Below are 23654 nucleotides of genomic sequence, written 5' to 3'. Positions count from 1 at the left end.
GGCAAAGAGAAGGCTCCCTTGGTATGGGAATGTGGCGGAAGAAAGGCAGGTAGACCCCAGGGGTACGGACCACCCCGCCGGCCGTGTACCGATAGGGGATCTGCACCTCAAGCACCAGCCCACACCTCCTCCATTCCCAGTGACTCTAGTGCAGCCATCTTCCATTACCAGCACACGCTACTCTGGTTATCTTTATGTTATATACATTGAGCCTCAGATTGCAAATGTTGACTCTTTGACTTTCTGGTCTCAGTTACAGATTAGAAATGCAAACAGATGAAAACCTCAAATCCCAATCTGCTCTCGAAGACATTTCCACTGACTACACAGCTGAGAAGTTTCCACAATGTAGAATATCTCGGGCCCTCCATTTATTGCCTTTTTGGAAGGATTTGCTTCTTCAAAATAACCCACCTGCATTGCAGGCGACACCCAGGCTTTTCGCATCTGAGAACCACCTACTAGAGAAAAGAAGGCGAGCTTTTGGTGGCCCAGAGTCAACGAGAGAATTTACACTTCACCTGCTGTATTTTGCAGTTTTTGCTTTAGTTGTACTGGGTTTGCTCCACTGGGATGGCAAGATTCAATTATCACAAGGAAAAGGTTGCAAAGGTAAGCCAGTCAGTGCCCTCCAGATGGACTGATGCATAATGCTTAATGAGAAGGAAAGATAGATTACCTACCGAGTACTGCTTTCATTCTTTAAGTGATCCTGTACACACTGTAGGAGGAAACCCTATCTCCATAGGTTCTGGGGAAATCGTGTACTATCCATTACATGAAAATGTCATAATGGTGCTGTTTAAAAGTGAGGCTGCACTTTGTCTCCTATTCCCATATAATACAGATGGCCTTATAGCACTAGTTTGTTTTGACCTGAAGCTAAACCTAAACTGACTAATTACTGGCCTCTAACTCCCCAACAGCAAAAAAACTTAGATCCCTGCAAGCTGTAGGGATTGATAGATGACATTGTGGTGTGTGGGGGCAGATGTTGGTGAAGACATGCAGACCCAGCTTGTAAAGGCACGGTTTGTTTTGTTGCTGTGTATTGGGCACTGGCCAAAGGGTGTACTGTATGACCACAGCACAGCTGAGGCACACATTCTGTGCTTAGTGTAAAGTTCCAGTTTGTGCCTCTGCAAAAGAGTCATCCAACCACCTCCCCCAATTCAGAGACACTCCCCTCAACTATCTCCCTCAATTCACAGACATTCCCCCCCAACCACCTCCCACAATTCACAGAGAGACCCTCAAACCACTTCCCCAATTCACAAAGACTCCCTCCAACCACCTCCCCCAAATCACAGAGACTCCAACCACCTCCCCCAATTCACAGACACTCCCTCCAACCACCTCCCCCAAATCACAGAGACTCCCTCCAACCACCTCCCCCAATTCACAGACACTCCCTCCAACCACCTCCCCTAATTCACAGATACTCCCTCCAACCATTGCCCCAATTCAGAGACTCCCTCCAGCCACCTCCCCCAATTCAGAGAATCCCCCCAACCATCTTCCCCAATTCACAAAGACTCCCTCCAACCATCTCCCTCAATTCATAGACATTCCCTCCAACCACCTCCCCCAATTCACAAATGCTCCCCCAATGACCTCCCCCAATTCACACAGACTCGTCCCCCAACTATTTCTTCACTCAGAGCGTTGTGAATCTTTAGAATTCTCTACCCAGAGGGCTGTGGATGCTCAGTCATTGAGTATATTCAAGACTGAGATCGATAGATTTTTGGACTTTAAGGGAATCAAGGGATATGGGGATCAGGCCGGAAAGTAGATTTGAGGTCGAAGAATCAGCCAGGATCTGATTGAACATAACATAAGAACATAAGAAATAGGAGCAGGAGTAGGCCAATCGGCCCCTCGAGCCTGCTCCGCCATTCAATAAGATCATGGCTGATCTGATCCTAACCTCAAATCTAAATTCATGTCCAATTTCCTGCCCGCTCCCCATAACCCCTAATTCCCTTTACTTCTAGGAAACTGTCTATTTCTGTTTTAAATTTATTTAATGATGTAGCTTCCACAGCTTCCTGGGGCAGCAAATTCCACAGACCTACTACCCTCTGAGTGAAGAAGTTTCTCCTCATCTCAGTTTTGAAAGAGCAGCCCCTTATTCTAAGATTATGCCCCCTAGTTCTAGTTTCACCCATCCTTGGGAACATCCTCACCGCATCCACCCGATCAAGCCCCTTCACAATCTTATATGTTTCAATAAGATCGCCTCTCATTCTTCTGAACTCCAATGAGTAGAGTCCCAATCCACTCAACCTCTCCTCATATGTCCACCCCCTCATCTCCGGGATTAACCGAGTGAACCTTCTTTGTACTGCCTCGAGAGCAAGTATGTCTTTTCTTAAGTATGGACACCAAAACTGTATGCAGTATTCCAGGTGCGGTCTCACCAATACCTTATATAACTGCAGCAATACTTCCCTGTTTTTATATTCTATCCCCCTAGCAATAAAAGCCAACATTCCGTTGGCCTTCTTGATCACCTGCTGCACCTGCATACTAACTTTTTGATTTTCTTGCACTAGGACCCCCAGATCCCTTTGTACTGCAGTACTTTCCAGTTTCTTGCCATTAAGATAATAACTTGCTCTCTGATTTTTCCTGCCAAAGTGCATAACCTCACATTTTCCAATATTGTATTGCATCTGCCAAATCTCCGCCCACTCACCCAGCCTGTCTATATCCCCTTGTAGGTTTTTTATGTCCTCCTCACTCTCTACTTTCCCTCCCATCTTTGTATCATCTGCAAACTTTGATATGTTACACTCGGTCCCCTCCTCCAAATCGTTAATATAGATTGTAAAGAGTTGGGGACCCAGCACCGACCCCTGCGGAACACCACTGGCTACTGGTTGCCAGTCCGAGAATGAACCATTTATCCCAACTCTCTGCTTCCTGTTAGATAACCAATCCTCCACCCATGCCAGAATATTACCCCCAATCCAGTGATTCTTTATCTTGAGCAATAATCTTTTATGTGGCACCTTGTCGAATGCCTTCTGGAAGTCTAAATACACTACGTCCACTGGTTCCCCTTTATCCACCCTGTACGTTATATCCTCAAAGAACTCAAGCAAATTTGTCAGACATGACTTCCCCTTCGTAAAGCCATGCTGACTTTGTCCTATTAAATTATGTTTATCCAAATGTTCCGCTACTGTCTCCTTAATAATAGACTCCAAAATTTTACCCACCACAGATGTTAGGCTAACTGGTTTATAATTTCCAGTCTTCTGCCTACTACCCTTTTTAAATAAGGGTGTTACATTAGCAGTTTTCCAATCTGCCGGGACCTTTGCCGAGTCCAGAGAATTTTGGAAAATTATTACCAAAGCATCCACAATCTCTACTGCCACTTCCCTCAAGACCCTAGGATGTAAGCCATCAGGTCCAGGGGATTTATCTGCCTTGAGTCCCATTAATTTACTGAGTACCAATTCCTTAGTGATTTTAATCGTATTTAGCTCCTCCCCCCCCAGAGCCCCCTGTTTGTCCAGTGTTGGGATATTCTTAGTGTCCTCTACTGTAAAGACTGAAACAAAATATTTGTTCAGCATTTTTGCCATCTCCATGTTTCCCACCATTAATTTCCCGGTCTCATCCTCTAAGGGACCTACGTTTGCCTTAGCCACCCTTTTTCTTTTTATATAACTATAGAAACTCTTGCTATCTGTTTTTATATTTTTTGCAAATTTATTTTCATAATCTATCTTCCCTTTCTTAATCAATCCTTTAGTTACTTTTTGCTGTCTTTTGAAGACTTCCCAATCTTCTATCCTCCCACTAAGTTTGGCTACCTTATATTTCCTTGTTTTTAGTCGGATACTATCCTTAATTTCTTTACTTAGCCACAGATGGCTGTCATTTCTTTTAGACCCTTTTTTCCTCAGTGGAATATATATTTTTTGAAAGTTGTAAATGAACACCACTGCTCGTGTACCGTCTATTTTCCCAGTCCACTTTAATCAATTCCGCTCTCATACCATCATAGTCTCCTTTATTCAAGTTCAGTCCGCTTGTTTGAGAACCAACCTCTAATTGGATATGGAATGTAACCATGTTATGGTCACTCATTCCAAGGGGATCCTTAACTAGGACATTATTAATTAATCCTGACTCATTACACAGGACCAGGTCCAAGGTTGCTTGCCCCCTTGTAGGATTAGTTACATACTGCTCAAGAAATCCATCCCTAATGGCGGAGCAGGCTTGAGGGACCGTATGGCCTACTCCTACTTCTATTTCTTATGTCCTTATGTATAGTGCCCAATGATTCCCTGAGGATGTAATGCAGTGTTCCTGGTTTTGATAGAATAAATAAGGAGAATCTGTTTCCACTGGCAGGAGGGTCGGTAACCAGAGGACACAGATTTAAGACAATGGACAAAAGAACCGGGGGGAGATGAGGAAAATTATTGTTACGCAGCAAGTTGTTATGATCTGGAATGCACAGCCTTGAAAGGGTGATGGAAGCAGATTCAATAATAATTTTCAAAAGGGAATTGGATACATACATGAAAAGGAAAAATTTGCAGGGCTATGTGGAAAGAGTGAGATTTGGGGGAGCAGGGGGAGTGGTACTAATTGGATAGCTCTTTCAAAGAGCCGGCACAGGCACGATGGACTGAATGGCCTCCTTCTATGTTGTAAGATTCGGTGATTCCTTCAAAGCAGGGATTTATGCCACCTGCCCCCCAGGATTTTGGAATGTTGAGATCTTCTAGCTTGTCAAGCAGCTTTTCAAAACTAACCTCAAAATTCACAAGAATATTGGGTGTGGTACAAAAATTGGACAGCATGTTCGTGGAATGCTCATCATTCAATAATTCCTGAAAATGTTTGTTTAATATTTTACAAGGAAGCAAAATCCTTGGGTTTGAAGACTGCTAACATTTTATTTGCATGACTTCTTTGAAAAAAAATGTGCTCTGACATTAAAGAGATCCGATGGATAAATGTCCCAGGCCTGACAGCTAAGGGGAAATTTCGGATAAGGGCCGTTTTTGGTCGTGGGTAGCGTGATGTGCTATCACCCCGCACCCAATGACCCCTGCGCAGGCAGGACGCAAGTTTCGGCCGGCAGGAGGACTCACCCGCATTCAGCGTTCCGTTCTGGGCCTTGCATGTGGAATCAATGCAATTTGCAATTTGCACCACTAGGGGGAGCTCAATCTCTTAAAGGGAGGATGTTTCTTAGAAATCTCTTAAAGGTAGCTGGTACCTGTTATTTGCTGAAAATAACAATCTGCTGTCTGCACGGAGTCTGAACGGAGATCAGACATCGCACACGTAAAACACAGATGCAAGACCCATCCTTATGTTTACACACTGATGAGTTATGTTAAAACATTGAATAAAGGTTGCGCACCACTAAATCCCACATCCTCCAATCTGCACGCCAGACCTCACCAACCTGCCGCTCTGAGTTGGTACCAGGCCTGCGAGGGTGCGTGCACCGAGGTTCTCTGCTGATGTACTAGAGACCTTGATGCAAGAGGAGGACAGAAGGAGGGACATCCTTTATCCACAGAGGTGGGCGGGGGGCACAAGAGGCCCTCCAGACATATATCCAAAAGGCAGTGAGAGGCAGCGGGGGACAAAGTCAACGCCAGGCGCACAACATCATGAACACGGATGCAGCGCAGGAAGAAGTTCAATGCTTTGATATGAGTGGTCAAGTTGAGTGAGATCAACTGTCAAATGGTGTCTCCTACCAACTGCACCACGCACTACACCCCCCCATCCCCAACATACCAACAAACTCTTTCCATCAGTACTCAACTCTTCCAGTCAGATATGTCCTCTCACCTTTACACATTACCACATTTACTGTTTCAAGCTGCCACAACTCACAGGCCACACACACTAGCTATTCAACCATGACAGGCACATCACCAAGACACACGTTCCGCTTTCTTGCAGGAGATGGTGGCGCATATCAGGAGGCAGCAAGTGGCAGTGGCATTTAGTCCCGTGAGACAGTTCCACCATTCAATGAGATCATGGTGGACCTGTGATCTAACTCAATATATCCTACTTAGCCAGACATCCCTTAATACCCTTGGTTCACAGAAATCTATCAATCTCAGATTTAACATTCACAAGTGAGCTAGCATTAACTGCCGTCTGCAGAAGAGTGTTCCAAAGGTTTCCCACCCTTTGCGAGTAGAAGCATTTCCTAACTTCATTCCTGCACGTCCTGGCTCTAAATGTTAGGCTATATCCCCACGTCCTATTATTCAAGTCTCGGAGACCTCCAGAAGCGGTTACAAATGTCTCGACAGCCAGAAGCAATAATCCAGCCACTAACCTGTAAATCCTGCATCCCTTTAAATAACACTGGTAGGGGTCCTCCAGGCACTCTAAGACACGTTCAGATGGTCGGGGTTAAGACTGTGTGTAGAGCTGTGTGTTAAGTCCCAAAATGGTGTCTATCACTTTAAATCAGCATTGCACAGTGATGGAAGCCCTTTTCTCCCTATATTACATGATTCCAGCGTTCGTTATCTGTGCCTGCGCTAACTCCTATACCAAGATGGCGTCCGCCGCATGTCACGTTGGAAATGTGCATGCGCATCCAAGACACCATCTTGGATGTCAGAGCGGCCGTGTTGCGCGTAACAACGGGCGCTACACGGCCCAATTTAGCGCCTCTAGTTTCTAGTCCTGTCCATTGTATAATTAGATGAATCAGGAGCGTCGGAATTACTTATGCAGCTTTCTTGGACAAGCTGGATGGACCAGTGGGTCTTTTCCTGTCTGACGTTTTCATATGTTTGTATATTTGAACTATTTTTATCTTCAGTTTCATTGCCATTTCTATCTTTCAGATAATTTGAATGTCTTATCCAACTACTCTTCAATATTTAAAAACGTTTCAGGTTTATTCTGAACTCTTTATGCTGTCATCATCTCTTGGGTTCTTTTGGTCCGAGAAATGGTGGTGGGGGGGTCACATGCCCACCGGGTCCAGATGTACGCGGCCAGTGGATGGGGCTCCCCTGCTGGCACTGCACTCGTAGAGCAGCCCAATGGTCCTGAATTGGTGCTGTTCCTCCTCCACTGCCGTAACATCGCCATTAGTACAACGGAAATCCCGTAAATGCGGTTTCCGAGGAATTTCTGGGCCCTCTTGTTTCAAGAAATTTCCATACTCCTCCTGTAATTCCCCGCCCCTTTTCCTTGCAGTCTTTGTATAGTTTTTCTTTCCTCTTCATATCTTCATTGTCTATTTTTATTCAATTTACATTTGTTTATCTTGGGTATTTATTTATCTGGTATATTCAACATTATGTTGTTAAAAGTTTTTCGTTTCTTCTCAACTGAGACATCTTTCAACAATAGTTCCCGGTGAATTTCTTTTAGTTCATCTCTCACTCTCTTAAGTTTGCATCCTTAGACTCATAAATTCCTGTCCGGGTTCATACAGGTGATAATTGCCAGTTGATCTTAAATTGTGGTCAGTAGTCCCCAGCAGTTCACCTACTTGGATAGCTCTTTCAAAGAGCTTACATGTTGGGCCGAGTCTTTGCTGTAAGATTCTGTGTTTCTCTATTCTGAACACTACCCCGAATGCTTGAAAGAACCAAATCTAGACGTGAGGTCTCCCTAATGGATGCCCCGACACATGATAGAATAATGGTTATGGCACTAGGCTTATAGTCCTGAGATTGTGGGGAGGTACCAGAGTGAAATGTGGTTCTCGGTGGAGTCCCACAGGGGTCAATATTGTAGCCCCTGTTTATAATTTTGATAAACGACTTAGAGGATGAAATATTGTTCAAGATCTTCAAGGGTTAAGTTACGAGGAGAGATTACACAAATTGGGGTTGTATCCTCTAGAGTTTCGAAGGTTAAGGGGTGATCTGATCGAAGTTTATAAGATATTAAGGGGAACAGATAGGGTGGATAGAGAGAAACTGTTTCCGCTGGTTGGGGATTTTAGGAGTAGGGGGCACAGTCTAAAAATTAGAGCCAGACCTTTCAGGAGGGAGATTAGAAAACATTTCTACACACAAAGGGTTGTAGAAGTTTGGAACTCTCTTCCGCAAACGGCAATTGATACTAGCACAATTGCTAAATTTAAATCTGAGATAGATAGCTTTTTGGCAACCAAAGGTATTAAGGGATATGGGCCAAAGGCAGGTATATGGAGTTAGATCAGAGATCAGCCATGATCTTATCAAATGGCGGAGCAGGCACAAATGGCCTACTCCTGTTCCTATGTTCCTATCTAAGTTTGTTGATGACACCAAATTGGGTGCAGTGGCCAATGATGCTAAACATTGTGCAATAATCCAAAGGGATTTGGACAGGCTAGGTTACTGACAGATGCAATTCAACACAGATAAGTATTATATCATGACATTAGATAGACTAAGCAAGAATGTGGTTAATTTATTAATTGGCAGTGTGCTTGAGCAAACAGAGTGGAAAGATGTGAGTAGATTGTTAAAGCTATCATTTCAGTTTTTGCAAGGGGTGAAGAAAGCAAGTAAAATGTTGGGATAGTGGAATGGGAACTTAAAGGAGGCTGCACTGGAAAAAAGCAGGAAAATTGCCAGCCCCACTTTACCACTACCCCCCGCCCCCCCCCCTCCACGGCTCCATGACAGAGGGGTTTAACTGGCTTTGGTGGATTGTCAGGGGCTTCTGGCGCAGACTCAGGCTGTCACATTACTAATGCTAACCTGAGAGGTGCTTCTTGAGTCTTTACAGTGATCAATCTTCCATGTAAGCAAAGCACAATATATGGTCCCTGAATCCCTCAAGAATGGTTACAGTCTTGTTCCAGATGTATCAAAACTGGTAACTACTATGCCTTGGATTATCATTCACAGTGTAAAACTAGTAACTACCACAACTTACATTATCAAACGCAATGCATCGACAGCAGGAGAGAGACCTGTGTGTATTATTTGTGTGTGTACTGCTACCTTCACTGCAGATGCTATGGATGTTGCTTAGTCTGGATGCCAGACCAGTGCCCCGTGATGGTTACACGTAAGGTTGATTGTGGCAGTAGTGAGCTGTGCACTGGATCACACACTAGCACACACCACCTTCCAGTGCGTCGCGCGCAGATGCAAGTGACTCAGTGCTCTGTTGCTGCACGCACGCTATCCCCTTCAAAGCCAGCCCAGCGAGCTTTAAATCCCTGAAGATCACTGCATGGTTAGTGGCCATGCAGGAGCTCTGTCGCATGATGCCTGGTCTTTCCTCAGCCTTTACCCTCTGCTCCTTTCCTCACCTGTCTGCCGATCCCTCCGCTAAGACTGAGTTGGTGCTGCTGGGGTTCATGGTGAAGCTGGATGTATTGTGAGCTCCGGTCTGCAGGATGGTCCTGCATTGACTCTCCTTCTGCCATCACTGCAAGAAGAACAGAAGAGACATGCTATGGCTGTTGGACTGGCCGCATGTGCAGCCTGCAGAGGGATGCTGAAGCTATCATGCAGATCCTGTTAAAAGTTTCATTTATTATAAAAGCAGTGGACCTCCTGTGGCATTGCCAGATCGCATTCTGTTTTATAATATCAGCAACAGTTCTGCTGGGAAGGTGCAGCTGTGTTTTAAGGCCACAAAGTTTAATTGCTGCAAAAGGGGACATCTGAGGTCAGTTAGAGGTTAATTACAGTTTGATGAGGAAACTTGTAAATTCTCAGCTCCAGGTTAGAAGAAACCACCATGAAATGACTGCAGTAAAAACAAAAAATGCTGCAAGTACAGTTCAGTCAGCATCTGTAAAGAAAGGATAAGTTATGACATTTCAGGTGGTGTACAACCCTTCATCAGAACTGACTGCTTCTCATTCTTTTTTTTAAATACTTTCGATGGACCTGACTTTTATATGTAAATAGGTAGATTGATTAGAAGATGTGCCAACCAGGGGATTAGCCAGCAGATAAGCAGCGAGTGGTTGGGATCGGGAATGCACTGCCCGAAGGAGTGGTGGAGGCAAATTCAATCGTGGCCTTCAAACTGGATGAGTACTTGAAAAGAAAAAATGTGCAGGGCTACGGGAATAGGGTGGGGGAGTGGGACGAGCTGAATTGCTCGTGCATGGAGCCGGCGCGGACTTGATGAGCTGAATGGCCTCCTTCCGTGCTGTAACCTTTCTGTGATTCTATATGGGCTGCATACCTGCCTCGAAATCACTTACAAATTTCAAGGCCCCTGCAGCCTATCACATGGACAGTTAGAATCATAGAATGATACAGCACTGAAGGAAGCCATTCGGCCCATCGTGCCTATGCCGGCTCTTTGAAAGAGCTGTCCAATTAGTCCCACTCCCCTGCTCTTTCCCCATAGCCCTGCAAATTTTTCCCCTTCAATTATTTATCCAATTCCCTTTTGAAAGTTATTATTGAATTTGCTTCTACCACACTTTCAGGCAGTGAATTCCACATCATAACAATTCGCTGCGTTTTTTTTTTATGTCGCTTCTGGTTCTTTTGCCAGTTATCTTAAATCTGTGTCCTCTGGTTACCGACCCTTCACCACTGGAAACATTTACTGTATCAAAACCCTTCATGAATTTGAACACCTCTATCAAATCTCCCCTTAACCACCTCTGCTGTAAAGAGAACAACCCCAGCTTCTCTAGTCTCTCCACATAACTGAAGTCTTTCATCCCTGGTACCATTCTAGTAAATCTCCTCTGCACCTTCTCTAAGGCCTTGACATCCTTTCTAAAGTGTGGTGACCAGAATTGGCTACAATACTCCAGCTGGGGCCTAACCAGTGTTTTATAAAGGTTTAACCTCCTTGCTTTTGTACTCTATTCCTCTATTTATAAAGCTAAGGATCCTGAATGCCTTTTTAACAGCCTTCTCATGTCCTGCCCCCTTCAAAGGCTTGTGTACGTACCTCCCTCCCAGGCCTCTCTGTTCCTCTGTTTCTCTGTTCCTGCTCCCCCTTTAAAAGTGTACCATTTAGGTTATATTGTTTCTCCTCATTCTTCCTACCAAAATGAATCGTTTCACATTTCTCTGCGTTAAATTTCATCTGCCATGTGTCTGCCCATTTCACCAGTCTGCCTATGTCCTCTTGAAGCCTGTTACCATCCTCCTCACAGTTTATTACATTTCAGTGTTTTGTGTCATCTGCAAACCTTGAAATTATGCCCTGTATACCCAAGTCCAGGTCATCAATATATATCAAAAAGAGCAGTGGTCCCAACACCAACCCCCTAGGGAACATCACTGCACACTTCCCTCCAGTCTGAAAATCAACCGTTCACCACATCTCTTTGCTTTCTGTCCTGTAGCCAATTTCGTATCCATGCAGCCACTGCCCCTCTAATCTCATGAGTTTCAATTTTTCTAACATGTCGAACAAAGTCTATGTACATAACATCAACTGCATTACCCTCATCAACCCTCTCCGTTACTGCATCAAAGAACTCAATCAAGTTAATCAAACACGATTTTCCTTTAACAAATCCATGCTGGCTTTCATTTATTAACCCATATTTTTCAAAGTGCCAATTAATTTTGTCCTAGATTATTGTTTCTAAAAGTTTCCCCACCACTGATGTTAAGCTGACTTGCCTGTAGTTGCCTGGTTCATCCCTCTCCCCTTTTTTAAACAGGGGGTAACATTTGCAATCCTCCAGTCCTCTGGCACCACTCCCATATCTAAGGAGGATTGGAAGATTGTGGCCAGAGCCTCTGCAATTTCCATCTTTACTTCCCTCAGCAACCTAGGATGCATCCCATCCGGACCGGGTGACTTTTCTACTTTGAGCTCTGCCAACCTTTTAAATACCTCCTCTTTATCTATTTTTATCCTATCCAATTTCTGTACGACCTCCTCCTTTACTGTAACATTGGCAGCATCCTCCTCTTTAGTGACAACAGATGCAAAGTACTCATTTAGTACCTCAGCCATGCTCTCTGCCTCCACAAAAGATTTCCTTTTTGGTCGCTAATAAGGCCCACCCTTCCTTTGACTACCCTTTTACTATTTATGCGCTTATAAAAGACTTTTGGGTTCCCTTTTGGGCTTCATTTTAGCACCCGCTATTGGGTGCGTTCCTGGCAGGGGGGCTGCGAAAATCGGGGAATCCCGGAGCGGGTCCGGAGCCCGGCTCCAACCCGCCCACTTCCGCCGACATGCGCGTGCAGCCCCCGCATGTGGGACTCCCGCAGGCGATTAAAGCCAGCGGAGTGCCACTTAAGACTATTTACATTGCTATTTCAGGTCATTAACAGACCTGATTAAGGGAATATGTGAGGAGGGGTGGGATTTTAGAGACAACTGGGACTGTTTCCCATACTGGGGAAAACACTCCCAGTTGAAATGGACGTGTTGCAGCTGTCAGCCTGTGGCAGCTGCAAAGGTCCATTTGACAGGTGTGGGGGGGTGGGGGGGAGACCCTCACTCATTGCAGGAGGCCACTCTGTCCCTTGGGACAAAGTTTGACCTCCACCACCCTCCTCCTGACAAGAAAATTCACCAACTTGCACACTTACCCCGGGGTCCAGAGACATGAACCTACCTTGCGGACACCCTCAGATATACATCTTCTGGATGGGGGCCGCTGTAGCTGCAGTCATGACCTCCTCGGAGGGCGAATAGCATCACCAGCCTCACCAGCCTCGCTGGCCACGCCGTCCACCTCTGACACGTGGAGCTCCACAACAGAGTGCTGTGACACATCCTGCACAGCAGGAGGGAGGGCAACCGGAGAGAGAGAGATGCGTCGCAGAGGGCACTACCCTCGCCACAGGGTCCACAGACCAAGGCTCAGCTTCCTGGACCTCTCTAAGCAGCAGTGCACACGGAGGCTCAGAGTCACTCGACATGTAGTCGTGGACATCTGCAGCCTCCTTCATGCCGAGCTGCTCCCGGTTGGCCCGATCACCATCTTCTTACCTGTCACTGTCACTGTCAAAGTCACCACTGCCCTCAACAACTTCTCCTCCGCATCCTTCCAGGGTGCCACCGGGGACATCGCCGACGTCTCTCAGTCGTCTGCACAAAAGAGCCCTGCAAATACACCGACACCCACTCTGCAGTGACACAATGGGTGGCATCAGTTGTGGGTCTTCATTGTGATCCTCAGGAAAGGGCATTATTGCACAAACCAGACAAGATTCGCAAAGACGTGGCAGTGGTGGTGCCAATATAATATGTAATGTGAGTTGGTCAGAAATTCAATATAAGTAAAAATCATGACAAACCCTCCACACCCTTGTGCATCCCCTTCATGCTCACGACACGTTTGCCTTACGCTTCCTACTGCACATATGTGATGCATGCCCTGTGGCTGCAGCACAGGTAGTGGCAGGTTGAGTGAGGCTGACTGTGAAAGAGATGCATGAGAGGGTGAGTATGAGATAGAGCCATGAGATTGTATGAGGATTGGGTTGAGTGGTAGTGGTGGGATGAGTACTGGCGCGGTGAGTAAGTGCAGGTAAGATGAGGATGAGGTTTGAGTGGGTATGAGGGGTGATGTGACAGAGTAGTGTTGGCAGTGCAGAAGGAGATGTGGGGTGGGGGCGGTGATGTGGCAGATGGAGTGTAGGGGAAAGAGTAAGTGTACTCACTTTGGCTGACCTACTTAGGTCATTGCAGCGCCTCCTGCACTGTATGCAGGTGGGCGATATGTTGGTGGTGCAGGTGACCTCCTCTGCCACCTCAAGCCAGGCCTTCCTGGTGGCAAAGGCAGGCCGCTTCCTCCCGCCCGCCGGGGGGAAGATCTCTGTCCTCCCCCTCCTCCTCACCCCATCTAATGATACCTGGAGTGAGGCATCATTAAACTGGGAGCAGCCTTCCCCCTGGGCTGCTCCATGCTGTAATTTTTGCTATTTGTTGCAGCATCTGTCAGTGGAGGACTGCCCCTTTAAATAGAGCTCCTCCAGCTGACAGACCTTACAGCGCATGCGCAGTCCGCCCGACGCGCAGATCAGCAGTGGGGAACCCGGAAGACCATGTAAGTGAATCCAATTAGGCTGCGATCGCGCGCGGGGCAGACTGATTTCGCTGGGCGCATTACCCACTAGCCCCCCCCCGCCGCGAACCCGCAGCCCTGGTAACATCGAGCCCTTTATGTTACCCACTAATCTATTCTCATACATTCTCTTTGCCTCTCTTATTTCCTTTTTCAGTTCTTCTCTGTACATTTTGTATTCAGCTTGGTTCTCTACAGAATTATGAACCTGACATTTATCATAAGCCTCCTTTTTCCATTTCAAACATGCAGACTGTGGGGGGGGGGGGCGGGGATGTGGGTATCGCCTATTACTCCCTCTGATTAAATGCTAATTTATCTTGTAAGAGAAAAAATAGAGACAATCCAGTAGGGGCTCGTTGCAGTAATCTTGTACATGACAAGACATGGTTAGTACCATTATAGCTCCTGCCATGTTATTTGAATGAGTTGTGACTTTACTACAAGGTACTCATCAATTTGGACACAGAGGGAGTAAAAGGGAATGGAATTCCTAAAATGAATTTCATTACATTATGAGCGAACAGAGGTGAGGTGGAAGGAGAAATTTGTACAGGGGTTGTAGAGCAACAGTGGGATGTTTTTACAAAAGAGATTAGAAAGCTACAGAATAAGTATATTCCATTAAAAAAATGGAAATTCCTAATAGTTTTAGGATGTCATGGATACATAAAGAGGTTAGAAACCAATTAAAATTGAAGAAGCTGCCTATACGGACTATAAAAATGATAACAAAAGAAAAAACAAAGGAGAATATTAGAAATTAAGAAGAGGTTAAGGAACATGGGAACAGGAGTAGGCCATTCAGCCTCTCGTGCCTATTCAGCCATTGAATAGGTTCATGGCTGATCTGTACCTTAACCCTAATTATTCACCTTTGCTCCATATCTCGATACCCTTACCTAACAAAAATCTATCGATCTCCAACTTAAAAGCTTCAATTGACTCCAAGTATCTAGGGCCTTTTGGAGCAGAGTTTCAGGTTTCTACTACCCTTTGTGAGAAGAAATGCTTTTTGGTTTCACTCCTAAATGGCTTAGCTCTAATTTTAAGATACCCTCTTGTTCTGGTTAAGGAAAGCTAAGAGGAGATATGAGAAAAAAAATCAAAAAACATCAAAAGGAACAGTAAATTATGTTACAAGTAGATCAACAAAAAGAAAATTAAAGTGAGATGGGATCCCTGCGAGGAGAGAATTGTTAATGTATAGATGATGATCAAAAAATGGTGGAGGTATTTAATAAATACTTTACGTTGGTATTTACTAAAGAAAAGGACATTGGAGTGGAGGTGAAAGCTGAAGTGGTTGAGAGCGAGATGAGTGATATTATGCTGGATGAAAGGAAAATTTTAGATAAGTTATTTAGGCTAAAGGAAGACAAAGTGCCAGGGCCCGATGGGATACATCCTTGGATTCTGAGGGAGATTAGGAAGGAAATTGTTAAGGCCCTTGAAATAATGGCCTCGATTTTAATTCCCCCCCCACCCCGACCGACGGGCAGGAGAGGGTGCTGAGGATGGGAGAGCGGCCAGTGTAGTACCTATTTTAAAAAAGGGGAATAGAGCTAATCCAGATAATTACAGGCCAGTTATCTTAACATCTGCAGTAGGGAAAGTTTTAGAGTCTCTAGTTGAGAATGAAATTCCCACGTATCTCAAAAAAAGAGAAAATAGTTAGAAGTGGCCAGCATGGATTTCAAAAGAGACAATGTTGCTTGACAAATCTCATAAAATTCTTTGAGGTGGTAGATGGGGGAAATACATTGGATGTAGTGTACATGGACTTCGGCAAGTACAACACAGGAGATTACTAGGGAAGATTAAGGGGTGTGGAATTAGGAGGAGGATAGAAGACTGGATAAAAATTGGTTAGAAAGAAGAAAACAGAGAGTAGGAATTAAGGGCAGTTTTCAGAGTAGTTGGAAGTGGGTAGCGGTGTCCCACAGGGTTCAGTTCAGTGGCCACTTCTGTTCACTGTGTATATCAATGATTTGGATATTGGACTCGAGGGAATGGTGCAGATTATACAAAAATAAGGGATATAATTAATTCTTTAGAATACCAAAGAAAGCTGCAAAGGGATATTGATAGGATGAGCTAAAAACCGGTAGATGGAATTCAACGTCAGTAGGTGTGAGGTGCTATGTTTTTGTAGACAATTAACAGCAGTAATTACACTCTGAATGGAAGTACAAGTGCTTTGGAAGAGCAGAGGGATTTGGGGATACAGGTTCACAGGACATTAAAGGCAGCACCTCAGGTTAATAAGGCCATAAAAAAACGAATGGAGTTCTAGGTTTTACCTAAAGAGGCCTAGGCCTAGAAATTGATTCCACAATGGCGGGCAGGAAGTTCACACACACTTCCGACTGGAAGTGCACCACCCGCCATATTGGGTAAGGACAATTAAGAGGTGTCCTTTATCCATGCCTGAAGCAGGTGTGAATCCCTTTGCATATGCAAATAAGGGGCCTAACACCTGCTTGAGGCCCCCGCTCCAGCATCAGTTTGGCCTGAGGCAGCAGGAACCATCGCTGGCTGCACTCTGGGAAACCAACCCTACAGATCACCCGCAGTAAAAAGGTAAATTATATACCTGTAAACCACCGCCATAGCTCCCGGCCCCCTCCAAACGAGATCTCCGACCTCCAGACGCTGATTCCAACCTCCGATGTCCTTCCCCCCCGATCCCCGACATCCATGCCCCGGCCCTGACCTCTGATCTCCCTTCCCCCTCCCGAGATCTCCAACACCGAGGCACGTTTACCCCCTATCACTCTCCCCCGAGACCCGCGATCCCCCCCCCCACCCCCGAGACCCACGATCCCTCCCCGAAGCCATCACTTACCTGTGCACTAGCAGTAGCCCGAACTTTCACTACTTATGTGCTTGGGGCTCCTCAAGCACTGATTGTATGAGAATGAGGCCCAAGGCCCAATAGCCGGGGTTCCTCGGATCTTACCATTTGTGCGCAGGGTAAATTCCCTGCCCGTGATGGGGAGCACCCAGTAACGGGCTATCTACTGTACTGTATGTTGTGCAGCTGTTAGCCGTGACTTGGTGATAGCAAATTTGCCGCTGAGTCAAAGGTTGTGGGTTCATGTCCTACTCCAGGGACCCGTGCATATAATTTAGACTGACACTCCAGTGCAGTACTGATGGAGTGCTGTGCTGTTCGAGGTACTATCTTTCAGATGAGATGTGAAACCTCTCAGGTGGATGTAAAAGATCTTATGGTACTGTTCTGAAGAAGAGTAGGGGACATCTCCCCAGTGTCCTGGCCAATATTTATCCCTAAATCAGATTATCTGGTCATTATATTGTGGGACCTACATTACAATAGTGACTACATTTCAAAAGTATTTCACTAGCTGTAAAGTGCTTTGAGACGTCCTGAGGTCGTGAAAGGTACTATATAAATGCAAGTCTTTCTTTCTAACTCTTTACCATATACCGTAATAGATAGCTGGAATTAGGCATTCATTAGTGCACCTGCATTACAATCCATGTATTTTATTAAAAGATTCTGACAATTTGACTGCTTTTTGCCCACAGATTATGATCAAAGTATTCGAACTTCTCCCTGGAACGTGTCACTCTTGCCCCGAGATGGCACGGCCGATTTGTCTGACATTTACCCACATTACAAACGAGTAGCACGGAGTGCAAGGCCTAGAAAAGGGAAACAGGAAATCAGTTTGTTGACTACCTACCAGAGCATGAAGAAAGTGAAGGAAATGCTACTGCCTTGCGACATTCTTGTTAAAATAACCAATTACGTACTGAGAAAAGCTTCGGGGAAAACTTTGCCGCTGGATTTTTTCCCACTTGCAACCTGTGATCAGAAACGGAATTACCAGATTACCCAAATTAATCCGCTCAATCTTGTTAAAGTTAAGATAAAGCCACAGTTACTTTACCAAGTCTTACTCTTCCTGAAAAGGTTGGGCTTGTTGGTAGATAGGCATCAAGCAAAATCATTCTCCATTGTGAAGAAATTATTGGTTAATAAGCAAAAAAAGATATTGGAAAAGACAGTTAAAAACCAGAATAAACATGGTACGTATTTATTTATGATCTTTCTTTCATTCTAAGTAGCTTTATTGAGTGTTCTAAATTCATGAACACACTTGGTATCTGACCACAAATATGAATCCCAGTTGGGAAACCATTGAATATGGATCATCTCAAATCCTCGGACAGATCCCAAAGAAAAGTAAAAGTGAAGCAAAATCCAAAAATGTTGGACATACAGTTGAATCTGTTAATTCAACGTCTTTCTCTGTGCTAAAATTGATTTATCGAGTAATTTGAATTAAGCAATTGGAATAAAATGGCACTGGAGACTTTTCCAGCACAATTCGAATTCAATTCATTCAGTAATTTGAATGAATTGACTTTGAACTAACAGGAGTAGACTCTACACAGCAATGTGGTTGACTCTAACTGCCTTCTGAAGTGACCTAGCAAGCCACTCAGTTGTATCAAAACTGCTACACTTGCAGCTGTTCAAGAAGAAGGCCTACCATCACCTTATCAGGGCAACTTGGGATGGGCAATAAATGTGGCCTTGCCAGCGATGCTAACATCCCGCGAATAAATTTTTTAAAGTGTCGGTCAGCGTGGATCATTAATCTGTCTTTCCTCATGACTGACCTGCTGTGAATTTCCAGTATTTTCTGTGTTTATTTCAGATTTCCAGCATTTGTGGTTTTTCTTTTTTAAAAGTAAAATTAATGTTGATCGTTTTTTCAAAACGTGAAACAGATGTTGTCTGAGGAGTTGTCTGTTTCTTGTATCTGATAATGCGAATTAAATCCTAAAAGGAATGGATCACTGCCAAATAGTTCCCGGAAACTATTTTAAAATAAGACCCATGTTGACTGCTGTTCATAAGTACCTAACCCACTGAGGAATTCAGAATGAATTCTAACTTGTCAACAATATGCATTGAAGGCTTCATCTCATTATTTTTACAACAATCAACAAAAGTACAAATTATTAAATAGTATATATATATATATATATATAATTCAAGCTCCGCTCCAGAGACTTGAGCACATAAACCAGGCTGACATTTATTTGAGTGCAGTACTGATGGAGCGCTGCACTGTTGGAGGACCTGTCCTTCAGATGACATGTTAAGCTGTGGCCCCATCTGTCCTCCCAAGTGGAAGTAAAAGATCCCAAGGCACTATTCAAAGAAGGAGGTTCTCCCACTGTCCTGGATAATATTTATTCCTCAACCAATGTCAGTAAAACAAATGACCTGGTCATTATCTCATTGCTGTTTGTGGGATCTTTCTGTGCACAAATTAGCTGCTGCGTTTCCTACATTACAACAGTGATTACCCTTCAAAAGTATTTAATTGGCTGTGAAGCACTTTGGGATGTCCTGAGGTTGTGAAAGGTGCTATATAAGTGGAAGTCTTTCTTCTTTCTTTTTGCACCAGAACCATTTCACAACTTGCTTATATATATATATAGTGGAATGAATGAATGGATGAATGAATGAAAGAATGAATTTGTAGAACGTCGATACTATAGGGGTGATTTTCATATCACTCTTAAATCTGTCGCACAACAGTCATATTGTTTATTCAGTTTCGCCATTGATACTATTATATGCACTGTGTCAAATTTGTTCATCCTACATTGGATTTAATCCACTTCTTAATTAATACATTTCTTTCTTGTATGTTAAATCAGCATTGGTCACCTGAACTATTCAAATTAATAATTAACTAATTAAAATGAATACAGATTATCCTCTCTCCATTATTTCCAATTATGCACCCCCCCCAAAAAAAAAGGACAAGTAGGGAATGTTATTTTTGTCTTTCTCCCTGTTAAAAAGAAAATGATCCCTCTTATCTTAAAGTGATTTGCGTAGGACCTCAATTGATCAATAAGTAACAAGATTTTAATTCAGTGATTCTCTTCATTCCTGTGCTGTTCCTTGTGGCTGTAACTGTCCCCTGCAGTAAATACTGTACATAGAATGTGTTACTAATTATATCTGTGGTTCTGGTTAATCAGGAATGCTGCTTACATTGTTAGAAGACATTCTCAACAGCTGAAAGCTTCTACGCTTCTATTTAGGTCTTTTAATTCAGATTCTGGGAACTGAGTGTGCAAGAGCCAGCTCGCAATGTTGATGCAGTGAATTCATACTCTGCAGACTAATGTTATTTTAAGAGTTTAATTAAGTCAGCCTGATTTTTAACAATTAATTTTATAGTATAGTTCATTGACAGCAGCTACCTCATAATGCTACCACATGAGTAATGTTAGGATCAATAGGCAGCTCAGAAACGGTAAGTAAGAATAAAGTAAGTGCTTGCGCTGTCACCTGTTACATCCTGAGGTTCACAGACCATATAAACTTGAGCATAAAGTTTCTACATTTCTACACAGGAGCAGGAGTCGTCCATTCAGCCCCTCAAGCCTGTTCTGCCATTCAATTAAATCATGGCTGATCTGCACCTCAACTCCACCTATCCACCCTTGATCCATATCTCTTGATACCCCTACCTAACAAAAACCTAATAATCCCAGTCTTGAAAATTTCAATTTACGCAGCATCTACAGCCTTTTGGGGATCAAGTTCCAGATTTCCACTACCCTTTGCATGAAAAAAATTCTTCCTGAATGGCCTAAGCTCTAATTTCAAGATTGTGCCCCCTTGTTATGGATTCCCCCGCCGAGGAAATAGTTTCTCTCTATCTGCCCTATCGAATCCTTTTCATTTTAAACACCTCAATTAGATCACCCTCAACCTTCTAAACTCAAGGGAATACAAGCCAGGTTTATGCAACCTGTCCTCATAATTAAACCCTTTGAGCTCTGGTATCACTCTGGTGCATCTGTGCTGTACCCCTGCCAAGGCCAATATATCTTTCCTGAGGTTCGGAGCCCAAAACTGAATGCAGCACTCCAGATGGGGTCTGACCAAGGCTCGGTACAACAAGCATCACTTCTTGATTGTATTCCAGCCCCTTTGTCCCAGATTTTACATGAAAGACGTGAAACATACAAAAAAAGACAGGAAAAGACCAACTGGTCTCATCAGGCCTATCCTATCTGGGCATGGTACAGCCTGGGCGAGGCAAAAGAATGGAGGAAACACCCGAGGCTAATTTAGGAAGAAATTCCTCCCTAACCTCTAAAGGTAATCAGGAGACATTAGTATTGAATATCAATAATTACAGCTACCCATCCGTATACCTTTTAAACTGGAAATGTCCTTGTCTCTCAGGAACTCATCCTGCTCCTTTTGAAGGACTTCAGTAAATCCAAACTTAGTACACATTTCGGCAATCTATTCCAGAGGCCAATGATTCTTCCTAAGAAGAAATACTGGCAGCTAACTTAACTCTTTGCTTTTCATATTTTATATTCATGGCCCTAGTTCTCCCTTCCCTATCCAGCTCAAATAATCCATCCACCCAGACAGAATCTATTCCCTTCATCATTTTAAAAACCTCAATCAGATCTCCTCGAAGTCTACTTTTCTCCAATGAATAAAGCCTCAATTCTCTGAGCCTATCCTGATAACTCAGAGTTCTGAGACTTGCCATCACACTGATGGCCCTCTCTGGACCTTCTCCATATTTTGGGGCCTCAATATCCCCCAAAACTTCCATCAGTGTTTGAAATGTTAAAAGGATTCGATAGGGTAGATATAGAGAAACTGTTTCCTCTTATGGGGAAATCAAGAACAAGGGGACATATTCTTAAAATTGGAGCTAGGCCACTCAGGAGGGAAATCAGGAAGCACTTTTTCACACGAAGGGTAGTAGAATTCTGAAACTCTCTCCCCCAAAAGGCGGTGGATGCTGGGGGTCAATTGAAATTTTCAAGACTGAGATTTTTGTTGGATAAGGGTATTAAGGGATATGGAATGAAGGTGGGTAAATAGAGTTGAAGTACAGATCGGCCATGATCTAATTGAATGGTGAAGCAGGCTCGAGAGGCTGAATGGCCTGCTCCTGTTCATATGTTTCAACTCATTTTCTAACAACTGGCCGTAACTGTACAATTGAAGACCATATCATACCCTGACAGTGATTATTCAGTCTATATTTACTATATTACTACTCACATCACAGTTTGTACGACCACATTCATTGCATGGTCTGTAGCATCACTAAGCCCACCTTTGGTTAATCCAACTGTCTGATAGAATACCATCTGAAATACTTAAAAATAAGTGCTCTAATTACATAGAATTACATGGAATGTACAGCACAGAAACAGGCCAGACAGGTCCATGCCGGTGTTTCTGCTCCACACGAGCCTTCTCCCACCCTTCCCCATCAACATATCCTTCCATTCCTTTTTCCCTCATGTTTATCTAGCTTCCCTTTGATTAATTTTAACCATCCCATTCACTCAAGTTGCTTATATACATTATTTTTTCTAGATGATTTGCCTGGATGCTTCTGGTTTTCCATGTTATGTCTTTCCATTTCCTTTGTTTCCACAGTCTTAAAATGGCTGAAAGTGAACAGGACCCACAGAAAGTCTTTTAAACCAGGTAGAGTACTGCTGAGATCTTTACTTCAATTGGTTTATACATTAATAGTACCCAGAAACTTCAGACAGTGTGGAAGTATGGGACCGTCAGTACATGCTATTTATTTGGGACTTCTCGGGTACAATGCAATCCTTCCCATTTGTTTCCTGCTCCATTTTCTATCTCAGCTATGGGACAGCTCTCATTGAGTGTGTTGGTGAATTTGAAAGCAGTGCTCTATTCTAAATTTGATGGGAGAGGTCATGAATAAGATACACTATTCTCAAAATATTGCCATTCTTGACAGAAACTCTAGTTTATGAGTTTTATTGGATATAATATTTACTCTCTTGGTCGGTGTTTGATATATAAATAATATGGATAGATGAGAGAGAGAAGGAGAGGGAGAGAGGTGATACGCATCAGTAAGTAGTCAGTTCTAAAAATAAACTGTTGAGTGAATCCAGGCCACATAACTCCTCTTTTAATGAGAAACAGGAGGAAATCTGTTTTCCCCCAGTATAATTTGCTAATATAATCATGGAAAGCACTGTCTGAGAATAATATTTAGTGGGTGGTTAATTATGGAGAATGACAGACATTCTTGCGTTTTGTGTTAAAAGAGAAATTTCGGTAAGAGGTAATTCTTTTAAATGGGAAGGTGGAGGGTTGAGCAAACAGTAAACCAGAGTAAGGTAGCATAGTGGTTATGTCACTAGACTAGTGATCCAGTGGTCTGGATTAATAATCCAGTAGAACATGAGTTTAAATCCCACCATGGCAGTTTGAGATTTAAATTCAGTTTTAAAAAAAAATCTGAAAATAAAAGCTGGTATCAGTAAAAGTGACCATGAAACTGTTGGATTGTCATAAAAACCCAATTGGTTCATTACATAAGAAATAGGAGTAGGCCATATGGCCCCTTGAGCCTGCTCTGCTTCCTGTCCTATCCCCATATCCCTTGATTCCCTTGGTGTCCAAATATCCATCAATCTCAGCCTTGAAGATACTCAATGACTGAGCATCCACAGCCCTCTGGGAGAGAGAATTCCAAAGACTCACAACCCTCTGAGTGAAGAAATTTCTCCTCATCTCGGTCCTAAATGGTCGACCCTTTATCTCGAGACTATGACCTCTAGTTCTAGACTT

At 43.7% G+C, this 23654-nt stretch overlaps 1 protein-coding gene and 1 long non-coding RNA gene across 6 annotated transcripts in view; one reads left to right on the top strand and one right to left on the bottom strand.

Moving 5' to 3' along the window:
* LOC137301905 (inactive cell surface hyaluronidase CEMIP2-like) overlaps positions 1–23654 on the top strand; it is a 120262-nt gene that overhangs the window by 1639 nt on the left and 94969 nt on the right. For 4 of the 5 annotated variants that reach the window (XM_067971625.1, XM_067971621.1, XM_067971624.1 and 1 more), the window contains exons 2-4: positions 254–612; positions 17543–18046; positions 22476–22526. In XM_067971625.1, coding sequence (XP_067827726.1) covers positions 254–612; positions 17543–18046; positions 22476–22526 — 914 coding nt within the window. The remainder of the gene's footprint in view (positions 1–253; positions 613–17542; positions 18047–22475; positions 22527–23654) is intronic. The other variant, XM_067971622.1, reaches the window with a different exon arrangement.
* LOC137301908 (uncharacterized) overlaps positions 1–23654 on the bottom strand; it is a 33169-nt gene that overhangs the window by 992 nt on the left and 8523 nt on the right. Inside the window, exon 2 of the long non-coding RNA XR_010958390.1 lies at positions 17701–17822. This is a non-coding gene — a long non-coding RNA (uncharacterized lncRNA). The remainder of the gene's footprint in view (positions 1–17700; positions 17823–23654) is intronic.

The sequence above is a fragment of the Heptranchias perlo genome, chromosome 34, assembly GCF_035084215.1.
Source record: "Heptranchias perlo isolate sHepPer1 chromosome 34, sHepPer1.hap1, whole genome shotgun sequence".
NCBI lineage: Eukaryota > Metazoa > Chordata > Chondrichthyes > Hexanchiformes > Hexanchidae > Heptranchias > Heptranchias perlo.
This window is presented reverse-complemented; position numbering and strand designations above follow the sequence as displayed.